General features: G+C 49.9%; 5 protein-coding genes across 5 annotated transcripts; 3 read left to right on the top strand and 2 right to left on the bottom strand.

Moving 5' to 3' along the window:
• Window positions 1-205: 205 nt before the first annotated feature.
• PV09_01518 (myosin-1) lies at window positions 206-4,800 on the top strand. Its single transcript, XM_016354419.1, has 4 exons — window positions 206-419; window positions 490-705; window positions 759-3,843; window positions 3,899-4,800. The coding sequence occupies exons 1-4, from the start codon at window positions 417-419 to the stop codon at window positions 4,273-4,275; spliced, it is 3,681 nt and encodes a 1,226-aa protein (XP_016217431.1). The 5' UTR covers window positions 206-416; the 3' UTR covers window positions 4,276-4,800.
• Window positions 4,801-5,900: 1,100 nt separating this feature from the next.
• On the top strand, window positions 5,901-8,614 carry PV09_01519 (uncharacterized protein; the record flags this gene model as incomplete). The annotated part of the gene is made up of 4 exons (XM_016354420.1): window positions 5,901-5,984; window positions 6,038-6,163; window positions 6,213-8,482; window positions 8,542-8,614. The coding sequence occupies 4 exons, from the start codon at window positions 5,901-5,903 to the stop codon at window positions 8,588-8,590; spliced, it is 2,529 nt and encodes an 842-aa protein (XP_016217432.1). The 3' UTR covers window positions 8,591-8,614.
• A 184-nt stretch (window positions 8,615-8,798) lies between these two features.
• On the bottom strand, window positions 8,799-11,223 carry PV09_01520 (uncharacterized protein). The gene is made up of 2 exons (XM_016354421.1): window positions 9,658-11,223; window positions 8,799-9,604 (listed from the first exon to the last, which is right to left on the bottom strand). The coding sequence occupies exons 1-2, from the start codon at window positions 10,995-10,997 to the stop codon at window positions 9,595-9,597; spliced, it is 1,350 nt and encodes a 449-aa protein (XP_016217433.1). The 5' UTR covers window positions 10,998-11,223; the 3' UTR covers window positions 8,799-9,594.
• A 321-nt stretch (window positions 11,224-11,544) lies between these two features.
• On the top strand, window positions 11,545-14,360 carry PV09_01521 (uncharacterized protein). Its single transcript, XM_016354422.1, has 4 exons — window positions 11,545-12,278; window positions 12,333-13,130; window positions 13,199-13,982; window positions 14,044-14,360. Exons 1-4 carry the CDS (start codon window positions 12,217-12,219, stop codon window positions 14,326-14,328), a joined length of 1,929 nt encoding a protein of 642 aa, XP_016217434.1. The 5' UTR covers window positions 11,545-12,216; the 3' UTR covers window positions 14,329-14,360.
• A 2,179-nt stretch (window positions 14,361-16,539) lies between these two features.
• On the bottom strand, window positions 16,540-18,881 carry PV09_01522 (uncharacterized protein). The gene has a single exon (XM_016354423.1). It carries the CDS (start codon window positions 18,634-18,636, stop codon window positions 16,561-16,563), a length of 2,076 nt encoding a protein of 691 aa, XP_016217435.1. The 5' UTR covers window positions 18,637-18,881; the 3' UTR covers window positions 16,540-16,560.
• Between the last annotated feature and the right edge of the window lie 221 nt (window positions 18,882-19,102).

Consider the following 19,102-nt stretch of genomic DNA (forward strand, 5'->3'; position numbering starts at 1 on the left):
AACACACGTAAGATGGGCAGTTCTCTGCCGAGGGCGCTTGCGCGTCGGAATTCCTCATACGTGCACAATCGCGGAATCGAGCGACGATGTCTGAAGGGAAGATGAAGAATTTGGCGATGACTAAGCCGGTTTAGCCACCGAAGTGCAGAAAGAGGCGGTGCAGCTGCGTCACCCAACAGCAAATGCGGCCCGGTCGCTGGGCACCGACAGGGCAGGCTCTCAAACCTCAGACGCAACAAATTGCTACTGTGTACTTCGTAGAGCCCAGCGCTTCCGCCGTCCTCCTATTCCCCATTCTTCCTACTCTCTTCGCTCAGCGCAGCGTTTCCGATTCAATCCCTACTACTCGCTTCACCATCTTCTACAGCCTCCTGTCTCGGCGGGGCAGTCTACAAAGGGGCGCTACCTAAGACACTATGGTATGGACAGCCGCCTTGCCTCTGTACCTTTTCGTTGAGTCGTACATGTGCTTACTGTCGCAATAACTAGCCTGCTGTGAGCAGAAGAGCCGGCCGCAAGAAGGACGCGCAGCCGTCCGCGGGAGGCGGCGGCCGTTCTACCGGCGGACAAGGTATCAAGAAGGCTCTCTACGAAACAAACAAGAAGAAGGAGGTCGGCGTGTCGGATTTGACGCTAATCAGCAAGATCTCCAATGAGGCGATCAATGATAACCTGAAGAAGCGGTTTGAGAACGGCGAGATATACGTATGTCTTCTATATGTTGGGCACGCGATTGTGCTTTGCTGACGGAGCAGTAGACATACATCGGCCATGTCTTGGTCTCGGTCAACCCGTTCAGGGACCTTGGGATTTACACAGATGACGTCCTACACAGTTACCAGGGCAAGAACAGATTAGAAATGCCCCCTCACGTATTCGCCATTGCGGAGTCGGCGTACTACAATATGAAGGCGTACAACGAGAACCAGTGTATTATCATCTCTGGTGAATCAGGAGCAGGGAAGACGGAGGCGGCAAAACGAATAATGCAATACATCGCGAACGTATCAGGTGGCAGCGATTCGTCGATTCAGCAGATTAAGGACATGGTTCTCGCGACGAATCCTCTCCTTGAAAGCTTCGGTAACGCAAAGACTCTCAGGAACAATAATTCTTCGCGATTTGGGAAATATCTGGAGATCCACTTCAACCAACAAGGCGAGCCTGTGGGAGCGAACATCAACAATTACCTCTTGGAGAAGTCCCGAGTGGTAGGGCAAATCACTAACGAGAGGAATTTCCATATTTTTTATCAGTTCACGAAAGCCGCGTCACAAAATTACAGAGAAATATTCGGTGTTCAGGAGCCAAAGTCATATCTTTATACAAGTCGATCGAAGTGTTTTGACGTTGCAGGCATCGACGACCATGGCGATTTCAAAGACACTTTGAACGCCATGAAGGTCATTGGTCTGCAGCAAGCGGAACAAGACAATATTTTTCGCATGCTAGCAGCTATTTTGTGGCTAGGAAATATCACCTTTGTCGAAGACAAAGAAGGCAACGCAGCAATCGCGGACCAGTCCGTGGTTGACTTTGTGGCGTATTTGCTGGAAGTGGACTCCGCACATGTCAACAAAGCTCTGACACAGAGAATATTGGAGACAAGCAGAGGTGGTAGGAGAGGCTCGGTTTATGACGTTCCGCTCAACATCCCACAAGCAGGTGCAGTTCGAGATGCTCTTGCGAAAGCTATCTACTTCAACTTGTTCGATTGGATCGTACAACGTGTCAACGAGTCGTTGAGGGCTCGTGGTGCGTCGGCTTATTCGATTGGCATCCTAGATATTTACGGCTTCGAGATTTTTGAGAGGAACAGCTTTGAACAGTTGTGTATCAATTACGTGAACGAGAAGTTGCAGCAGATCTTCATTCAATTAACATTGAAGACTGAGCAGGAAGAGTACGCAAGAGAACAAATTAAATGGACGCCAATAAAGTACTTCGACAACAAGGTCGTTTGCGAGTTAATCGAAGAGAAGCGGCCTCCCGGAGTTTTCGCGGCGCTTAACGATGCATGCGCTACAGCTCATGCGGACCCCGCGGCTGCAGACCAGACATTTGTGCAAAGATTGAATGCTCTGGCTTCAAACCAATACTTCCAGCCAAGGCAAGGTCAATTTATCATCAAGCACTACGCTGGCGATGTTGCATACGCTGTTGAAGGAATGACAGACAAGAACAAAGACCAGTTACTAAAGGACCTTCTCGTTCTTGTTAGTCAGACAAGCAATCAATTCCTCCACACCCTATTTCCAGCACCAGTCGACACGGATAGCAAGAGACGGCCACCAACTGCTGGAGATAAGATCAAAGTGTCAGCAAATGATCTAGTCGCCACGCTCATGAAATGTTCCCCGTCGTATATCCGGACCATCAAGCCGAACGAGAACAAGTCACCGTCTGAATACAACTCTGCCAATGTACTGCATCAAATCAAGTACCTCGGTCTCCAAGAGAACGTCCGTATTCGACGTGCAGGCTTCGCTTATCGCCAAACCTTCGAAAAATTTGTGGAACGCTTTTACCTATTATCTCCCAAGACCTCATATGCTGGCGATTATACTTGGACTGGCGATTATCTATCAGGAACAAAGCAAATTCTCAAGGACACGAATATTCCAGTGGAAGAGTACCAGATGGGTGTGACTAAAGCTTTCATCAAGACTCCAGAGACATTGTTTGCCCTCGAAACTATGCGTGATCGCTATTGGCATAATATGGCTATCAGAATCCAACGTGCATGGAGAAACTATCTTCGTTATAGAGCCGAATGTGCGACGCGTATTCAACGCTGGTGGCGACGCATCAATGGTGGCTTTGAGTTCATCCAATTGCGTGACCAAGGACATCAAATCCTGGCTGGCCGAAAAGAACGAAGAAGGTACAGCTTGGTAGGCTACAGGCGGTTTTTGGGCGACTATCTCGGCATCGCGAACGCTGGAGGGTTCGGAGAGATCGTTGCCAGCGCCATCAATCTTCCTAGAGGCGAGCCTGTGCTTTTCTCTTGCCGAGCCGAAGTGCTCGTTTCCAAATTGGGACGATCGTCAAAGCCAGAAGCTCGTATACTGATCCTTACCAACAAGAATATCTACCTTGTCAAGCAGGTTCTGGTGCAACGTCAGGTTCAGATCGTAACTGAACGAACAATCAATCTGGGTGCCATCAAGTTCATTGGATGCTCAAATCTAAAAGACGACTGGTTCTCCATTGGCATCGGGTCAGCGCAAGAGCCAGATCCATTGGTCAATTGCGTGTTTAAGACTGAGTTCTTTACTCATTTAAAGAACGCCAATCGCGGGTCGCTTGACCTCAGAATTGGACCCCAGATCGAATACGCGAAGAAGCCTGGCAAGATGGCAGTAGTCAAGGCTCAGAAGGACCCTAATGTACCGCGTGACGACGTTTACAAGAGTGGTACTATTCACACAGGCCCAGGGGAGCCACCAAACTCTGTGTCCAAGCCAACCCCGAAAGGTCGGCAAAAACCTGCTAGGGCAATCACGAAGGGCAAACTTCTCAAGGCTGGCGGACCTGGGGGTCAAATGGGCAAGCTCTCAGCTGCAGCAAGAAATCAGTCGGCCAAGCCAATGCCGGCTGCTCAAAACAGGGTCGTACCTCAGCCTCAACCAGCTGCTGCAGTTGCAAACGGTTTCGACAGCCACACGTCTGCAGCATCTGCCGCGTCATCTACAAGAGCGCCTCCACCCCCACCTCCGCCTGCCCCGCCCGTGTCTAGGGAACCTACTTGCAAGGCGTTGTATGACTTTGTTGGACAAACAAGTGGTGAGATGAGTGTCAAGAAAGACGACGTCGTTATCATCGTACAGAAAGAAGACAACGGTAGGCTCCACTCTATAACACTCAAATTAATGCCAGTAGCTCACACAGTGCACAGGATGGTGGTTGGCTAAACGCAAAGACGGATCTGCATCGGGCTGGGTTCCATCAGCGTATATGGAAGAGATTGTCCAGCAAGCACCCCCTCCACCTCCCCCTGTAGCACCACGCCCCGTACCGCCAGCTAATGGCGTCAATGGAGCATCGGCTGCGGCTAAGGGTAAGCCCGGACCTCCCGTCCCTCCAACTAAGCGGCCTGCCGGGAAGAAGCCTGTCCCCATGCCAGCTGGAGCAGCTGAGAGAGATAGTGGTTATTCTGGTTCGGGAGCTAGTGCGAGAGACAGTGGTGGAAGTGTTGCCGGTAGCTTGGCTGAAGCGTTGAGACAGCGGCAGGCTGCCATGCACTCACGTAGAAATGATGATGATGACTGGTGAATGACTCGGGCCGAGTTTCACGCCTTACAATCGGGATTTCAAACGGGAGATGGAATTTTTTTTTCTTCATTAAAATTGTATCTGCCTTCTGATGAGAAAAGCTCGTACGGTGCATAGACGAATCACAAATACGCTGTGCTTAGCCTATCATGTTAATGAGACGGGAAAGGAATATGAATGTTGCTCTGGCGTTCGCGGTGATCACGAGGCTCCTTCTTATCATTGCACGGGTTTGTCCTGCAATGTCATGAAGTGTCAGGGAAGAGGCTACACGTCAGGGGTGAAGCTCAGTCGGAACCAGAACCGTCCCCGAACACCTGGTCATTGGCTTGGTGGATTTAGGAGGAATACGTCCGATTCGTGCCTTGGCGAAGAAACACACGTATTTTTGATGCGAGTCATAAGAATGCAGGTCCTGCAACATGTTGTGCATTTATCCTGGGCAGAAGGGCACGGTATGTGCATGCTGCCCTTGGCAGCTGAAGGCCGCACTGCATGTCGGTAGGCCAGTGGTGATGAACGAGGCTGCCACGCGAGCAGCCTTGTATCGTTGACAGAATTCAGGTGAGAACATTTTGTCGACGTTGCGGACTTCGGCTTGGGATGGTCGTGATCTGATCGCATGCAAAGCTTGTCAAAGTGTTCTATTCTACCCGGCGTCCGATGAGCGTAGGTGTTTGGACCATTACCGTACATCAAGTTAGGCTCGTGTTTCGGCTAAAGAAGCTCATGCTTCGCATTCCTCACGCCGTCCAGCACATCCCGACCGCACGTCCTCCGTCTTCACGATGGCTGGCTGGCTGTCCAAATATATTGACGTCGCTTGCTCGGACTCGTAGCTCTTTATGGTGCAAAAATCACTCCAAAAACCTTCGTGGCGCCACGGATCCGGCCCTTATTGGTTTCCACCGGAGCGGATAGAGCACCTGGTCGCTTGAAGGCAACCCAAGTCCAGGCCAGAAAAAAAAATCATCCATGTTGCTGCTTTCGATGACCCCAACCACGAGAAACGGAAGGATTGCATACACCCGCATAAAGACGTTGGGACAAGGCTGTGATGAGTCACGAAGCTAATGAGAGGGTGGCGTCCTGCTTTCAGGCCTTGTCGTTTGAAAAGCACGTTGTGGCATGTCTTGCTGGATTCAATCTGGAGGATCCTTTGCACGAACATTCACGCAGGTCTGATGCCACATTCGGATTGACAAAGGCCCCGTGATCGCAAAGCAATGCTGGGACTCCAGGTATTGCATGGGGCGGCCTTCTGCTCCACCTCTGGGCGGAAGAATTTCTGGTTGCTTATTGCGGCTATTGAGGATTCCTTGTGCCTAATTCAGATAAGAGCATCGCAAAACCGGGCATCAAATTGGTTTTTGGCGGCTTGACGGCTCGGCTGTACTCAACCGAAAAGTCAAAGAATATGAGTATGTGTCGCTGACGTTGACAGCTGTGTGATGAGGCACATCATGCGTGACAATGGCTTGTGATATGTTCCAGAAAGTATAGATGCAATCTTGTCTACAGATACGACAGCTGCAAACTTGATGTCCCACGATGTACTAAATTTTGTTCTGCCAAATATTCCTGCCTTGAATTGCTGAGCATTGGGATTTCGCATATCGTACAATATGGACATCTTGCCTAATGCTGAACCCCGAGAGACCCGAGATGATATTAATCAATTAGCGCGGAGACTGAGCCTGCGCGAACAAGTACCAAGATCAATCTGTTTTGTTATATCTCCTCGATTGACTTTTATGCCTAGGTTCTTCTGCTCTCTGGTTCCGACTTCTGGCGGACTGCTGAGATACCCCATCATGGAATCCCATCGATCAAAATGACGGACGGGCCAAGCGGGGCCCGGGGTGAATACTTTGATAACGGGACACCTGTAAGCTGAATGTGTTCCAAAACCAATGTATCAGCTCATATGGGCACAGGCTGCACTCTTCACCTGTGGTATCTCCTTAGCGGCAACGTGGAACACGGAGCTCATCCAAAACATTGGCGTACATCTAGGGAAAGAAACCAGAGCACGAGGTGCAAATGTTCTGCTTGCTCCAACTGTGAACATACACCGTTCTCCTCTGGGTGGACGTAACTTCGAATCGTTTTCGGAAGACCCATTTTTGACAGGAAAGATCGCCGCTGCCTATATTCGCGGAGTTCAAAGTGAGGGCGTTGCAGCGACAATCAAGCATTTTGTTGCGAATGAGCAGGAAACTCACCGAATGACAATAAACTCAGTAGTTGACGAACGGACGTTGCGCGAGATCTATCTGAAACCGTTCGAGATTGCAATCCGAGAAAGTCGTCCTTGGGCTTTGATGAGCTCATACAACCTCATTAATGGCATCCATGCCGACGTCAATGAGTTTACACTAAAGACAATTCTCAGAGGAGAGTGGGGTTTCGATGGAGCCGTGATATCTGACTGGACTGCGCTTACGGAGGCAACCGGCGTGGAATCAGTCCGTGCCGGATGTGATATTGAAATGCCGGGCCCTGCAAAATGGAGAGGCGAACGTCTAATTCAGGCAGTACAAAGTGGACACGTATCACTGGAAGATGTCCAAAATGCGGTGAAAAGGGTGCTTCGGCTCATTCAGCGAACGAAGGGGCTTGAGAATTTTCACTATCCAGGAGAGCTGCCGGATGACAATAAGGCTCTGAGTAGAGCCATCAAAAAAGCCGCAGTGGAGGGCATCGTCCTGCTCAAGAACGATGAAAATATTCTGCCTATAGCGAACGCTCGGAAGATTGCCGTCATCGGTCCAAATGCGGAGAGATGTGTAGCAGGTGGAGGAGGAAGTGCAAAGGTGAACCCATATTATTTAACTTCACCCCTTGACGGTATCATCGCTGCCACTGACGCTCAGGTACTACATGCCAAAGGCTGTGACACTGCAAAATGGCTTCCTCTAGCATCAGGTTATTGCAGAGCATCATCTGGCAAGACTGGAGTCGTAATAGAATATTACAAAGGTGATGAGTTTCAAAACGATCCAGTAAGCGTTCAGTATAAGGCGAGCACCGATCTGTACCTTTGGGATTCAGCACCGAAGCAAGTTCTTCCCGACTACTCCTTCAGAGTCAGGACATCTCTTCTACCAAAGACAACCGGAACACATACACTTAGTTTCTCGTCCGTTGGTCCTGGGCGACTATTGCTCAACGGCGAGCTGTTCATCGACAACTGGGAATGGACAGAAGAAGGAGAGGCCATGTTTGGCAACTCGATGGAGGTTCGCAGGTCTATATATCTTAAAGCTGACGTCCCTGTTGAACTCCTTGTCGAAAGCACATCCGCCTCACGACCACGAAGTAAAATCGATACGGTTGGTACACATGGATATGGTGGTTGCCGTATTGGCTACCAAGAAGAGCAAAAAACGGATCTTGTAGCTGAAGCTGTAAAGCTCGCCTCAGAAGCGGACATTGCCATTTTGGTCGTCGGGCTTGACAACGAGTGGGAATCGGAAGGCTACGACCGAAAGGACATGGAACTGCCCAGAGACGGAAGTCAAGATCGTCTCATCGAGGCTGTTCTTAGCAGCAACCCCAGGACCGTCGTTGTCAACCAGTCAGGATCTCCGGTAGCCATGCCATGGGCTGACAAAGTGCCTGCAATAGTGCAGGCCTGGTATCAGGGCCAGGAAGCAGGAAACGCGCTGGCAGATGTACTTTTCGGGAAATGCAACCCTAGCGGCAAGCTTCCAACAACCTTTCCAAAACGACTTGAAGACAACCCTTCGTACGGCAACTGGCCGGGCCAAAACCTTAGCGTCGTCTATGAAGAAGGCATCTTCGTTGGCTATCGACACTACGAGCAGCATAACAAGGCTCCGCTCTTTCCGTTCGGCCACGGTCTGTCCTACACCAAATTTCTGTACTCGAAGCCCCAACTCAGCTCCACGGTGCTGATTCAAGAATGCCCCATCACCGTAACGGTTCCGATAACTAACGTCGGCAAGCTAGCTGGTCACGAGGTCGTCCAAGCATATATCCGCGCTCGCCAGTCCGCTGTACCGCGGCCCAAGAAAGAACTACGTGCCTTTGCGAAAGTCCTCGTTCAGCCTGGCCAGACGCATGTAGTGGACTTAAAAGTCGATAAGTATTCGGTTGGATACTACAACGTGAATTTGGGCTCCTGGGTCGCCGAGCAAGGGGACTTCGAGATTTTGATCGGAGCCAGCTCATCCGACATAAGGTGCGGCCCCTTCGTTCAAACAAAGTTGTATTCATGGTGGCTTTGCTGACTTAAGGTAGGTGTTCTGCGACATTCCAAGTCCAGAATTCTTTCACATGGCTGTTTTGATATTCTTCAAATACATCTCAACACGGCTGGTGAAGACGCGGATTATCTGTCACGTGCTTCTCATAATTCAGACACCCATCCAGACTTGACTCGTTGCAAACACAAATTCGGCGTTCCGAATAGCCTTGTTTTGTGGAGTTCTTTGTAGAGAGGGTGGTAATGACGAAGAATGAATCAATCGGGCGAAATTACAACTCAACATTCACTTGTAATGCCGAAATAACTAATTAAGATGGTCACGAGAGAAATTCATGACAGAAATACTGGTAGATAATGTATGTCGTTCGATGATCTCCAGACTACGTATGCAATGTGGACTTTGCAATGCGCCCTCAAAGACGCCATGTCCACTAACCTCCCATGATTTTCGAATTAAGAAACACAATAAAAATGAAAACAAACGGCTTCCAATCAAGCGCCGTGCCTTGTGAGATTTGCTGAACCGTTCGTCATAATCGTCGTACTAAGCCTTGAAGCTGATGCCCATGTCTTAACTAATTCGCCGTAGAAAGAAGCAATCTGCGGTTCTCCCCGCCTGCTGGGGATGTCAACGTGCGTGAGTTTGTATGCGCCAATGAAAATGCCCGAGAGAAGTCATAAAAGAACCGAGAACATTCGCCATGCAGTCTGAAAAGAAGAAGCAGAAGAACACTGGGAAGTAGAACAATCAAGGCAGAAAAACATCTGCATTGGCGTAGGGTATCGAAATGGTTTTGAGAAAGTCATCATCGAACTGTCATTTGCAGATGAGTTGTCAGCGCAGGCCCTTGTCTGGTTATTCAGGTTGGTTTCTGAATTCAGGACGCGTATCTTTGAAATCCTTGGAGCCAAACACCTTGCCCAGCCAATTCTTGAATTTCTCTATGGCCTTGTCGAAAATATAGAGATCTACGCTGGAGGCTTCGTCTGCAATCCGTGATCAGTTCACCTTGTAGCGATCAAAGTTCTTTAGCAATGAGAGTCAAGAAACAAGTAGCCCAACTGGGGATCAGGAGAGCAAAGTCTCAACAGTATCTGTTTCGATGTTAGCACCGGATCCAATACAATTGCCGTGAAGGACATCATACTCCCAGCTGTCTTGCACAGTCCGTCTCAATCGCCTGTTGTAGATCTTCTTATCGTCGGCTGATCCCCACATCAAGCGTGTCGCCTCCGGGTTGACCCGTGTTCTGGGGTCGTAGGCTGGATTATCATCCTCTAAAGCTGATATGATGGCTTGGACATGCGCTGTGAGATTGGAATAGTCCGAGTTCTTGATGAGGTAGCATAAAAGTCCGTTCGACGAGACCCTATGGTGGAAAATCGGCGTCTCAACCCGGACGCGTGGAAGCTCTGCTGGGAACTGCGGGCTGATGCACATTTTTATCTTGAAAATGCCGCCGTCAAGAGGTGTGTTTGGGCGTCCAACCAGCGTCAACATCCAAACGAAAGGATTGTCGTCCATCAGCTCCACGTCTACTGGTACATCGTTCGTCTTGAACAAGGCCACGGTTTGTTCGTGTTGCCGCTTGAGATTGTTTGCGATGCTCAAATCCCGAGCCACAGCATTCAAACCATCGCGCGCCCACTGTTCGATCTCCGCATCCATGGCCTCCTTGATCGCTGTCAGTCGTTTTTTTAGATCTGTGTACTGAAACTGCCCGTCCATGGTGTTTCCTGGTGCTTCGAAAGGCATCTTCTCAAATTTTTCACCGTCTTTATGCTTTTTCGCCTCCTCGTTCATTGTCAAGTGGTACGAATCGTAGTACCACAAGAAGCGCAGCTTGCACTTGTCCCTGTGGGGTTCCCACGGAGCATCCGCGCCGCAGAGGGCATCCCACTCTTCAGATGAGCTCGCGTTGCTAGACGTGTTCGGTGACGAGACTAGTCTCGCCTCTTTACGATTGATGCCCATGTAGTTCTCCATCCGTTCGATGACCGATATCCGAAGCGATTCGTGCCGTATCTTGTCGATGTACGAGAGAGCGTTTTCCTTGTCCTCGTCTGACTTGATCTGTTCAAATCCCGGCTCATTCTCGTACGGATTGCTAGACATGAGGCTCTGGATGGATATCAGGATCGACTCCAGGCCTTGTGCAGACGACCACTCTTCCCCTCGTTCTCCCCGCCATGTACCCAGGATGGACAAGCACACTTTACCGCATGCGTATATGTTGGGGTTAAAGCGGGTACTGCCCAGATTCGTAGTTATGGCCGTGACGGACGGTGCCTTCGTGGGGTATTCCTTGCCAAACTTGACATTGAACTCGAAGAAGCCAAATTCGTACGGTGTTTCGGGCGGTCCGACGATGAGGGCTCGTACTTTGCGGATATCCTCGTCCTTGAAAGCAGCGGCAATAGAAAGGTCACCGGTACGCTCGAACTCGCGGAGCTCGCGGTGTATTCGTATCACGGATTGGTCTGCCATGCTGAAATCGGTTGAGCGCAACGGAGAAGCGAGTAGAGTGCGGGGCAGCGAATGACGCTACATGCAAAGTAGAGATTTCGGATGAGATGGAGGAGAGTGTTCCTATTGCTGTGTACTTTAAAAGTGAAGAAGGCTGGCTTTACGGTCTACATGCTTTGGGCGTGACCGTGGGTAAGTGGCAGCCTTCCAGTAGTAGGCAGAATCGCGAGCTTGCACCAGTATGAAGTGCAGGAAGCTTAGGAAAGCTCGCCCGGTCAGCAGCAGTTCCACTGAGAAAGAAGCAGGCGGCCCCACGCGCGTGGCCAAGCCACAATCGATTAGCAGGGCTGCCAGAGGGGGGCGCCCAGGAAAGAGGGGGGGGGCCCCAGCCCTTGGATCTCCAACCAGCTGGCCGTTGCGCCCACCACCATCAGCGTAACGGCCGGACACAGAGGCTTCGTCGTACACCGTCAACGCGAATTCCGTATCGATGGCGGCCAATGACCGATCCACCCGTCCCGTAGAACGGATCCCTCGTTCGCTGTGATCGCCCAAAGACGTCATGACGAACCACACACGCTAGGATGAACCGGTCGTCCCGTTGGCGTGTCGAACAAACGCTCCGCTCTGAAGCGGGATGAAACCACAGCTTGCGTTGCCCGTCACGTTGGTGGGCTCCCTTCAGACCACACAAAGTGGTTTTGAGCTTTGGATTCACGCACCATGTCTCTGCTATGTGCAACATCTCGAACGATGCGCTTGTGCAAGGTCACGGCCGGAGCGCTCACAGCTCAGCGTGGCTGCTGAGTCATGCTCCAAAACTGCCCCTGCAACGACCACTGCCGCGAGCAGCATCTCGCGAATGGGGTCCAAAAGCTGTGATGTTTTCCTGTGGCAACGGCGGTCAATGAGGCTGCATTTCGTAGCTTGCTATCTGGTTCCCTGAGTCTGCTAACATGGTACGATACTCTGTCCAGGACTCTTTTCTCACTGTGGCAGCGTGGAACCTCCACGGATGCGCAACAGATTTGCAGGACAAGGCCAGCCATCGGACTTTGGAATACAAATTTAGAAGTGCCATTAGCGCGTGTCTTTAATGCTACTCTCGTTGAATCAGGAGAAACAAACGTCTTGAAGTTTCAGGCTGGTTCTTTTGAAGGCCTTCACGACAAGAAAACCCTGGTGACTAACTGGAGAAGCACGCTCTCTGTGTTTTCCTGATGCAGAACTGAAACGTGCTATGGACGTATGTGCGGATAATTCAACAGCATGTCTGTTGCGCCAGATCTATAATCAGAATAAGTAAGGCTCGATAGCGCATCTGGCTGCGTGCGACAGGACTGAGATTGGCAACAGTACCTATGACTGGAATCCGCTCAACTTTGGCTTCACTGCTGCCATTGGCGCACTCGCCCTCATAGTTGCCATCATGACTGTTTTTCAAGGTGCACTTGCAGCCGGCCCAGGCAGGATAAAGGCCTCGGAAAGAGCGATAGGCGAGTGGTCACGGTACAGTCAGTCGAGGATGGACAGGCAAGAGTTGCGCGTAAGAACAACGACGTTAGTTCCGTTCATCCAGATCTTCGACGAATCTGGCGACCTTCCACGAACAATAGATGAAGAGATTGGCAAGAGACTCAAAGGCAGCCATGCAGTAGTAGCGAGGCTGCTAAATGCTGAACAGGAATCTAGATTACGGAAAGAGAAGACAAGCAATGCGTGGGTAACACTTTTTGGAAGCACGAAGAGTAAAGAAACAGAGCAGCGCCCAGTAGCACTCAAGCGTTACACGTTCAATAATTATGCTGCTTCTTGGGCAAACATGCTCGCACGTCTGCCTGACAGTAAGACCTACTTCACTACCCGAGCTTTGAATTATGGAGGAAAGATCGAGTTTTTAAAAGTACTGCCTAAAGCATTACTGTGCGAAACGGACTATCTACCCAGTGATGTCCCTGCAGCTGTCGCCTTTGGTACTATCCGAAGCATCATAACGTTGGCAGCTTTTGTGGGCTGTGATGAGATCTCCGCGGACGGAGACTTGCTTGAGGCTCGTGGGAACAGCATGCAGGTCTCTTTCCGAGAGCATGCACTCTTGGGCAGGGTAGCAGTATCTCAGGACTTCCCGATGATGGACACATACCGAATCGAATTGTAAGGCAATCTATGTTCGGCCCAATTTTTGGTCCTACTTTCAATCCGACTTTCTGACCATGAAGCAGCGACCGCCAACTCTATAATACTCACGAGTCAATAGGACTTCTAACAAGCCATCAGCCATTCTTGACACCAGGATTCCCGGGGGTGCACTCTACTATGATCATTCTATACACGGAATTTGCGCCCTGGTTGCGAGCAACATCATTCTCTTCGTGGAATGCCGCAGCCGTAGCGAAGCAGATCTGCTCAAACGCGAGGCCATGGAAGCATCTTGACCTGCGTTTAATCATTTGCACAATTCAACAAGCGGTTTCGAAGCATGGAGGAACACTCTACTGGCACCATTCCGCACCACGGCCGGTCTTCTCGGCTGATTTCCCTGAAATCACCACCATGTACTCGAGCGATCGCGAGGCGGGTGCGAGTGGCATGCCAAGAATCAGTGGCAGCTGCTACGAAAAGACCACATATTGGGCGGACCGGAGCTTGTACAGCCGACTTAGTTACAATGTGGACTATTCCCGTGCGATGTTAGATGGTGTTACTCTCTATATCCCGAACACCCCGTATGACACAGGGCGTATACTCCATCAATTGGAATATCTGGTCGGGTTGAAGTTATCGGATAACCAGAGTGAACTTCAAGCTGCTGAAAACGTAATTTTTGATCTCGATGAAGAGTCAACATCGAAGGCAATCGTGGATACGAGCAGACCATTCCTCGTCCTTCTGCCCCTTGCCCTGCGATGTTGTCTAGATTTTTTGGAGGATAAGTTCAAATTTGACAGTTTGCCATTCCCCTCAAAGAGCCATGTCAGAGGTGCTATACGCCATCAATTGCATGAGGTGCGTTTCTTACTACGTCGCAAATTCTGATTCACATGACGTTTGTTGACAAGTATGCCAGATCGATCATTGGCTGTTGCGGCACATTAGAGAAGAAGCAGTGCTGGAGTGCAAGACGCACCTTAAAAATGCAATGAAGAATCCACCAGATCTGTCGACGAACCCCTTGGACAAGATAATCTGTCCGAGTATGGAGCAAGCTTGGAAAGTAGTGCAGGAAACCGATCTAGTGTCTACTATTTTGGCCTTCCGAGCTGTGCTCATGGCCGCGTTCTTGTCAACGGCTGCCGATGTGAGCGCTGTTACTGGGACTGCCCTAGGAAGGCGAGTCGTTCAATTTCTATAGATTAGACATAAAATCCTAAAGTGAAATCCTCCTCGATCTTGACTTCTGTGTGTATGTGCTTGACTTGGGGTTCAATGTAATTCCAAATGTGTCTGTCGACTTCCAACTCTCCCTGAAATAAAGAAGACAAAAGGCACTTAAGTTAACGTCAATAATTTAATGTCGCTGCACAAGCTTTATAACTGTCTAGCTCGCAAATAAAAGGAACAAGTCTGTCCTCGACGAGTACATTAGTTTTGAAAGTATGAGTTCTCTGTAAATCGTATCTGAGTCCATTATACATTTAGCTGTCACCATTCCCCAGTTCCGGTTTCAATTGCTCAAATGTACAACCATGAAAGATAGATAGCGAAACTTCAAAAATGTGAGTTAAGATAACCACAGAAGAACTAAATTCGGTTCTAAATCCTCATTAAGGGTCGTCTTTGCGCTGCTCATAATCAACAAAGCGGGCGGTCTAATCTATAATCGCGACTTCCATCCCGGACTCCAAAAGCTGAATAGCAACGACCTCCTCATCCTCGCAGGTACCTTCCACGGCGTGCACGCCATAACTCGGAATATTGCACCGCCGTCCTCGATTCCCCCACCAGCGCCTCCATCGTACCCTGGCCTTAAGAACTTCCCCTCGCGCCCTTCAGGCCTCGAGGTCTTGGAGACCAGTCATTTTAGGCTAAGCTGCTTCCAAACGACGACGGGGACGAAATTCCTTCTGTTCACAGAGCCGGCGCAGGCGAACGTGGACACAATCATGAAGAAATGCTACGAGCTGTACGCGGACTTTGTCATGAAGAATCCATTCTATACATTGGAGATGCCAATCCGATGTCACAAATTTGACTGGAGCTTGGACCAGTTTGTCAGGCCGAGATGAGGGCTGAGATCGCACGAGGACGGGATAGAATCGAGACATTGGCAAAGCATTTCCTTTGCATTGGAAACAGTGCGTTCGAAAGATGAATCAAGCCTATCCCGGCATTTCGCTTGGACCGCTACGAAGACGAGGCGGTGTGAGTATAGCCGCTTATACAGGATCAGAAAAGTGGGAAGGGAACAGGAACTGAAGAGAGTCTTGTGGTATCGGGCTGAGCCCTGCTATCACTGCTCCGCGCCTAGCACTCGGGCTTGGAGGCTCTGTATGCCCTTGCGATACATTCCAATCGCAACTGGATCTCAGAAGTCTCTGCTCCGCTGCTAGCCCTGCCTCCGGAGACTGATGTACCCAGCTCTTCACATAACTGCTATTGAGCACTGTGCTACGCGTACTATTGCCACCCCACAAGCAGCGCTTGTACTTTTCCCATTCCATCGAGATTCATGTTCTTGCCTCTCTTGTGCACAATCGCTCAGCCTTGTTTTGCCTTTGCAGACGCCTGTGCCGCTTCTGCCGTGCCGTGTTAGCCCGTGTGTGTCCTTGAATGGTAATTGACAAGACATGCCTCTTCTCGTCGCATCCTCCAACAACGTAGTGTCCACTGCTGCAGCTGGCAGATGCACGTAACGTACCACACTACCTCTGATAAATACGCTTTTCACAGCCGACTAAAGTGTACCCGAGTTAGCATTGTGACTCAAGGGGGCTCGTCCAGGATTGTCGAATGGCGTATTTGGAACGCACCAAATGCGGGTATTTCAACTCCTCCATGGCCTGTACATTCTCCAACTTGATGTTCAGGAATTGGTCCACACTCTTCAACGTGCCGCGGATTGCGATGTCGTTCTTAAGCTCCACCGTGACCTCTGTATCGACGAGGGTTTTGAAAAAACTGTAACACCACACAACATGTCAGTAGCAGTTTCGTCATATTTGAGTTCATAACCCACTCGGCCAGTGACCGTTGCGCCAACTGACGTGTCGAGTTTGAGATTCCGGTAGATGGACGCACCTGAAGAACAGCATCTTGGATGTGTAAAGATTTGGAAAAAGGAATGACTACAATTACGTGCTCCAGAGTTTGGTAAATCCGTCGTATGGAGCTTCTGGTTGAACAGGCAGTGTCGCTGATGCCATTTTAACGGCCGTTCCATTACGGACTCAACTGCCTCCTCGCTGTATCCGCGTACAGGGTTTAAAGTAATTCAGTGAATTGAATGATCAATCGTTGAGAATGTTGGGCTTTAAAATACGTTCCTGCAGCCTATTTTCTTCAAGCTACGGTTTTGAATTATCAAATTTAATTGTACAAGGAAATGTTCGTACATCTCAAACCGAGACATCGTTGAGTATCCGACTCACAAGTCCACCAGAAACTGAAGTCCTTCACAACCTTTAGGCACACGGACTTGGTCTCTATACTTCTGCGGTACCGTCTTCCATATAGTTGCTAATAAATCCGATCCTACCTGCTCGATGACGTCCATTGCCCAGATCACATCTAAATGCTCATACTCAGGAATAATCCTCTCGTGCACAACCCTCACATGTGGTTCTCTCCCCTGCTTGAACCGACGCAGCAGACGCCTTCCATCGACGAGATCATCATTCCCAGCAACCCATATGGCAAATGGTGGAACGTGCTCATCATACCATGCATAACGCCCTCGATCTTCAGCCCGATGTGGTGACCGCTGAGGAGAATCCTCATCATGAGCCGTGTGCGGGGAAAAGTTCTGAGAGTCTTCCCTGTCTTCAATATCCAGCTCACTTTTTGTGCTCAGGATACATCTTTGCCTGGCAAAGCATTCTCTGCCCAGCCACCAGCGCATACTCTCCGCGCTTACATATACAGGAGCAAATTGAAAATAGCGATTTCTAAGAGCACGGTCCCACCGCTCGTCTGTCCAATTAAACAGGAAACTGAACACACGGTAACCCATGAAGCCGTAGAATCGAGGTGGTAGCAGGCGGTGCATTGTCATCATGAACGGAATAAATGCGTGGATACCAAAGATTGCGCGGAACATGCCATGAGAGATGACACGCATGAACTTGAGATAAATCTTGTCAACCAGAGGACCAGCATACGCCGCAGGAGCGAGAAGGCACACGACACTGATTTTGTCGCCAATATCGGGGCGCTGCTCTTTGGCCAAGGCGACGAGGGTCTGTGTTGTACCTTGGGAGTGAGCGATAAGCGCCAACTTTTCGAAGCTGGTTTCTTGTAGGACACGCGACATGAGCGCAGGTAGATCTAGAACCCCCATTTGTCGAATGTTCCAACACCACATTCGGGGGTCTTTGTCATCGAGCATTGTGTGACGAGGCTTGAAGCCACATCTGTTGTTTCCTAGCCAGACGTCCAAACCAGATTTCGCAAGATAAAAGGCGAGAGAGTTGTCATCCGAACAGCAAAATGCCCCTGATGATTGCAGCAAGCCGTGAATGAAGAGGACTGGATATTTGCGCATCTTCTCGTTCACGGCAGACTTGACAGAATCATGCTGAAAATGATCCGGGCATCGAATTGCGTCGCCGTCCGTCTGGCGTGGCTTGTCTGTTCGCGGATTATATATGTGCCATAGCTCAATGATAAAGCCGTCTTCCGTCGGAACGTCAAATGTCTCGCAATCCAAGCCACAGCGCCGGGCGTAGTACCCTACATCGCAGAGCAATTGGTCCGGACCTCCTTCTGTAGGTATGAACTCGGCCTCCGTATCACTAGTTTTTTGCATTGATACACCCCCCGCTTTCTCCTTCCGTCTCGTCCAAGCTTCTTTTGCTTCATTTCTCAATTTCTCTTGCCTTAACTCTTCATCGTAGAATGGTCGCGGTTTAGTTGAATCGCTTAGCTTTGCTTTAAGGCTAATACGCCTATGTAGTTCAGGTACACTGGTGAAGAATGCCCCTAGAACAATCACGAGGAGGAATAGAAATGACAAGATCGTAGATGACACTCGGAACGAAAGCGCCTGTAGATCACGCAAAAATGATGGTGGACCATACATGGGCAAAGGGGGAAACAAAGGGTTTGTTTTCGTCGGTGGTATGGCCCTTTCCAAAGGAGCATCAGCTTTGGAAGACTGTTGTTCTTCCAGCTCCTGTGGAGGCTCAATGCCGTGAATAGTGCCGTCTAGTCCTTCCCTTGTCGCAAAAACCGCGGGCCTGCTGTCATTGGAATTATTACCCTCCAACTCATCCCTCAGCCTGTTCAGCTTAAGCGCCTCGTCAAGTGGCACAGCAGGTAAGCGCCCACCATTTCGTGTCTGAATGATAGGATCCTGGGCTGTTACGAAATTGGCTTGTGCGGCGAGTCTTCCAGTAGATTCGTATGCATGCTTCTGTTTGACTAGGCCGAGTCTCTCCGACTGTTTGCTAAACTCTACTGCGATTCTTGCTTTCTCATCTGAAGCATCGTTGATTCGAGTCATTGCTTAGGAGAAACTTGGATCTACTTTTCCATCTTCTCGTGATTTCTTGGGCAGAAGCGTTTATAGCCAGGAGCCTGAAGCAAACATTGGCTGGCGATTGCGTTCACAAACTCTGGATTTATTGTACGAATACGGCGCGATGGCGCGGTCAGCGGCAGATGAAGTATTGGGTACCCAACAACACAAGAGAGCAGAGAAAGTAAAGGCGAAAGCGTGGACGAATGTGCGATTGCTATTGATGTTCATGTCAGCCGCCTACCTATTTAATCTACGAATCGGGAAGAGATATGTATGAATCTTAAGTTATGGCAACGGGTTAGATGACGTCGAACGATGGATCGGAACTTGATTGAAAGGCGGATCCTTGTCAAGCTGCCGCTTTTCCCACGTGAGGACGAAAGCGGATACTAGTCGGTTGCACAGAGCGGGAGCCTAAGGATAACGAGCCGCTCTGTCCAGATGAGCA

The sequence above is a fragment of the Verruconis gallopava genome (genome assembly GCF_000836295.1).
Source record: "Verruconis gallopava strain CBS 43764 unplaced genomic scaffold supercont1.4, whole genome shotgun sequence".
In the NCBI taxonomy this organism is placed as follows: domain Eukaryota; kingdom Fungi; phylum Ascomycota; class Dothideomycetes; order Venturiales; family Sympoventuriaceae; genus Verruconis; species Verruconis gallopava.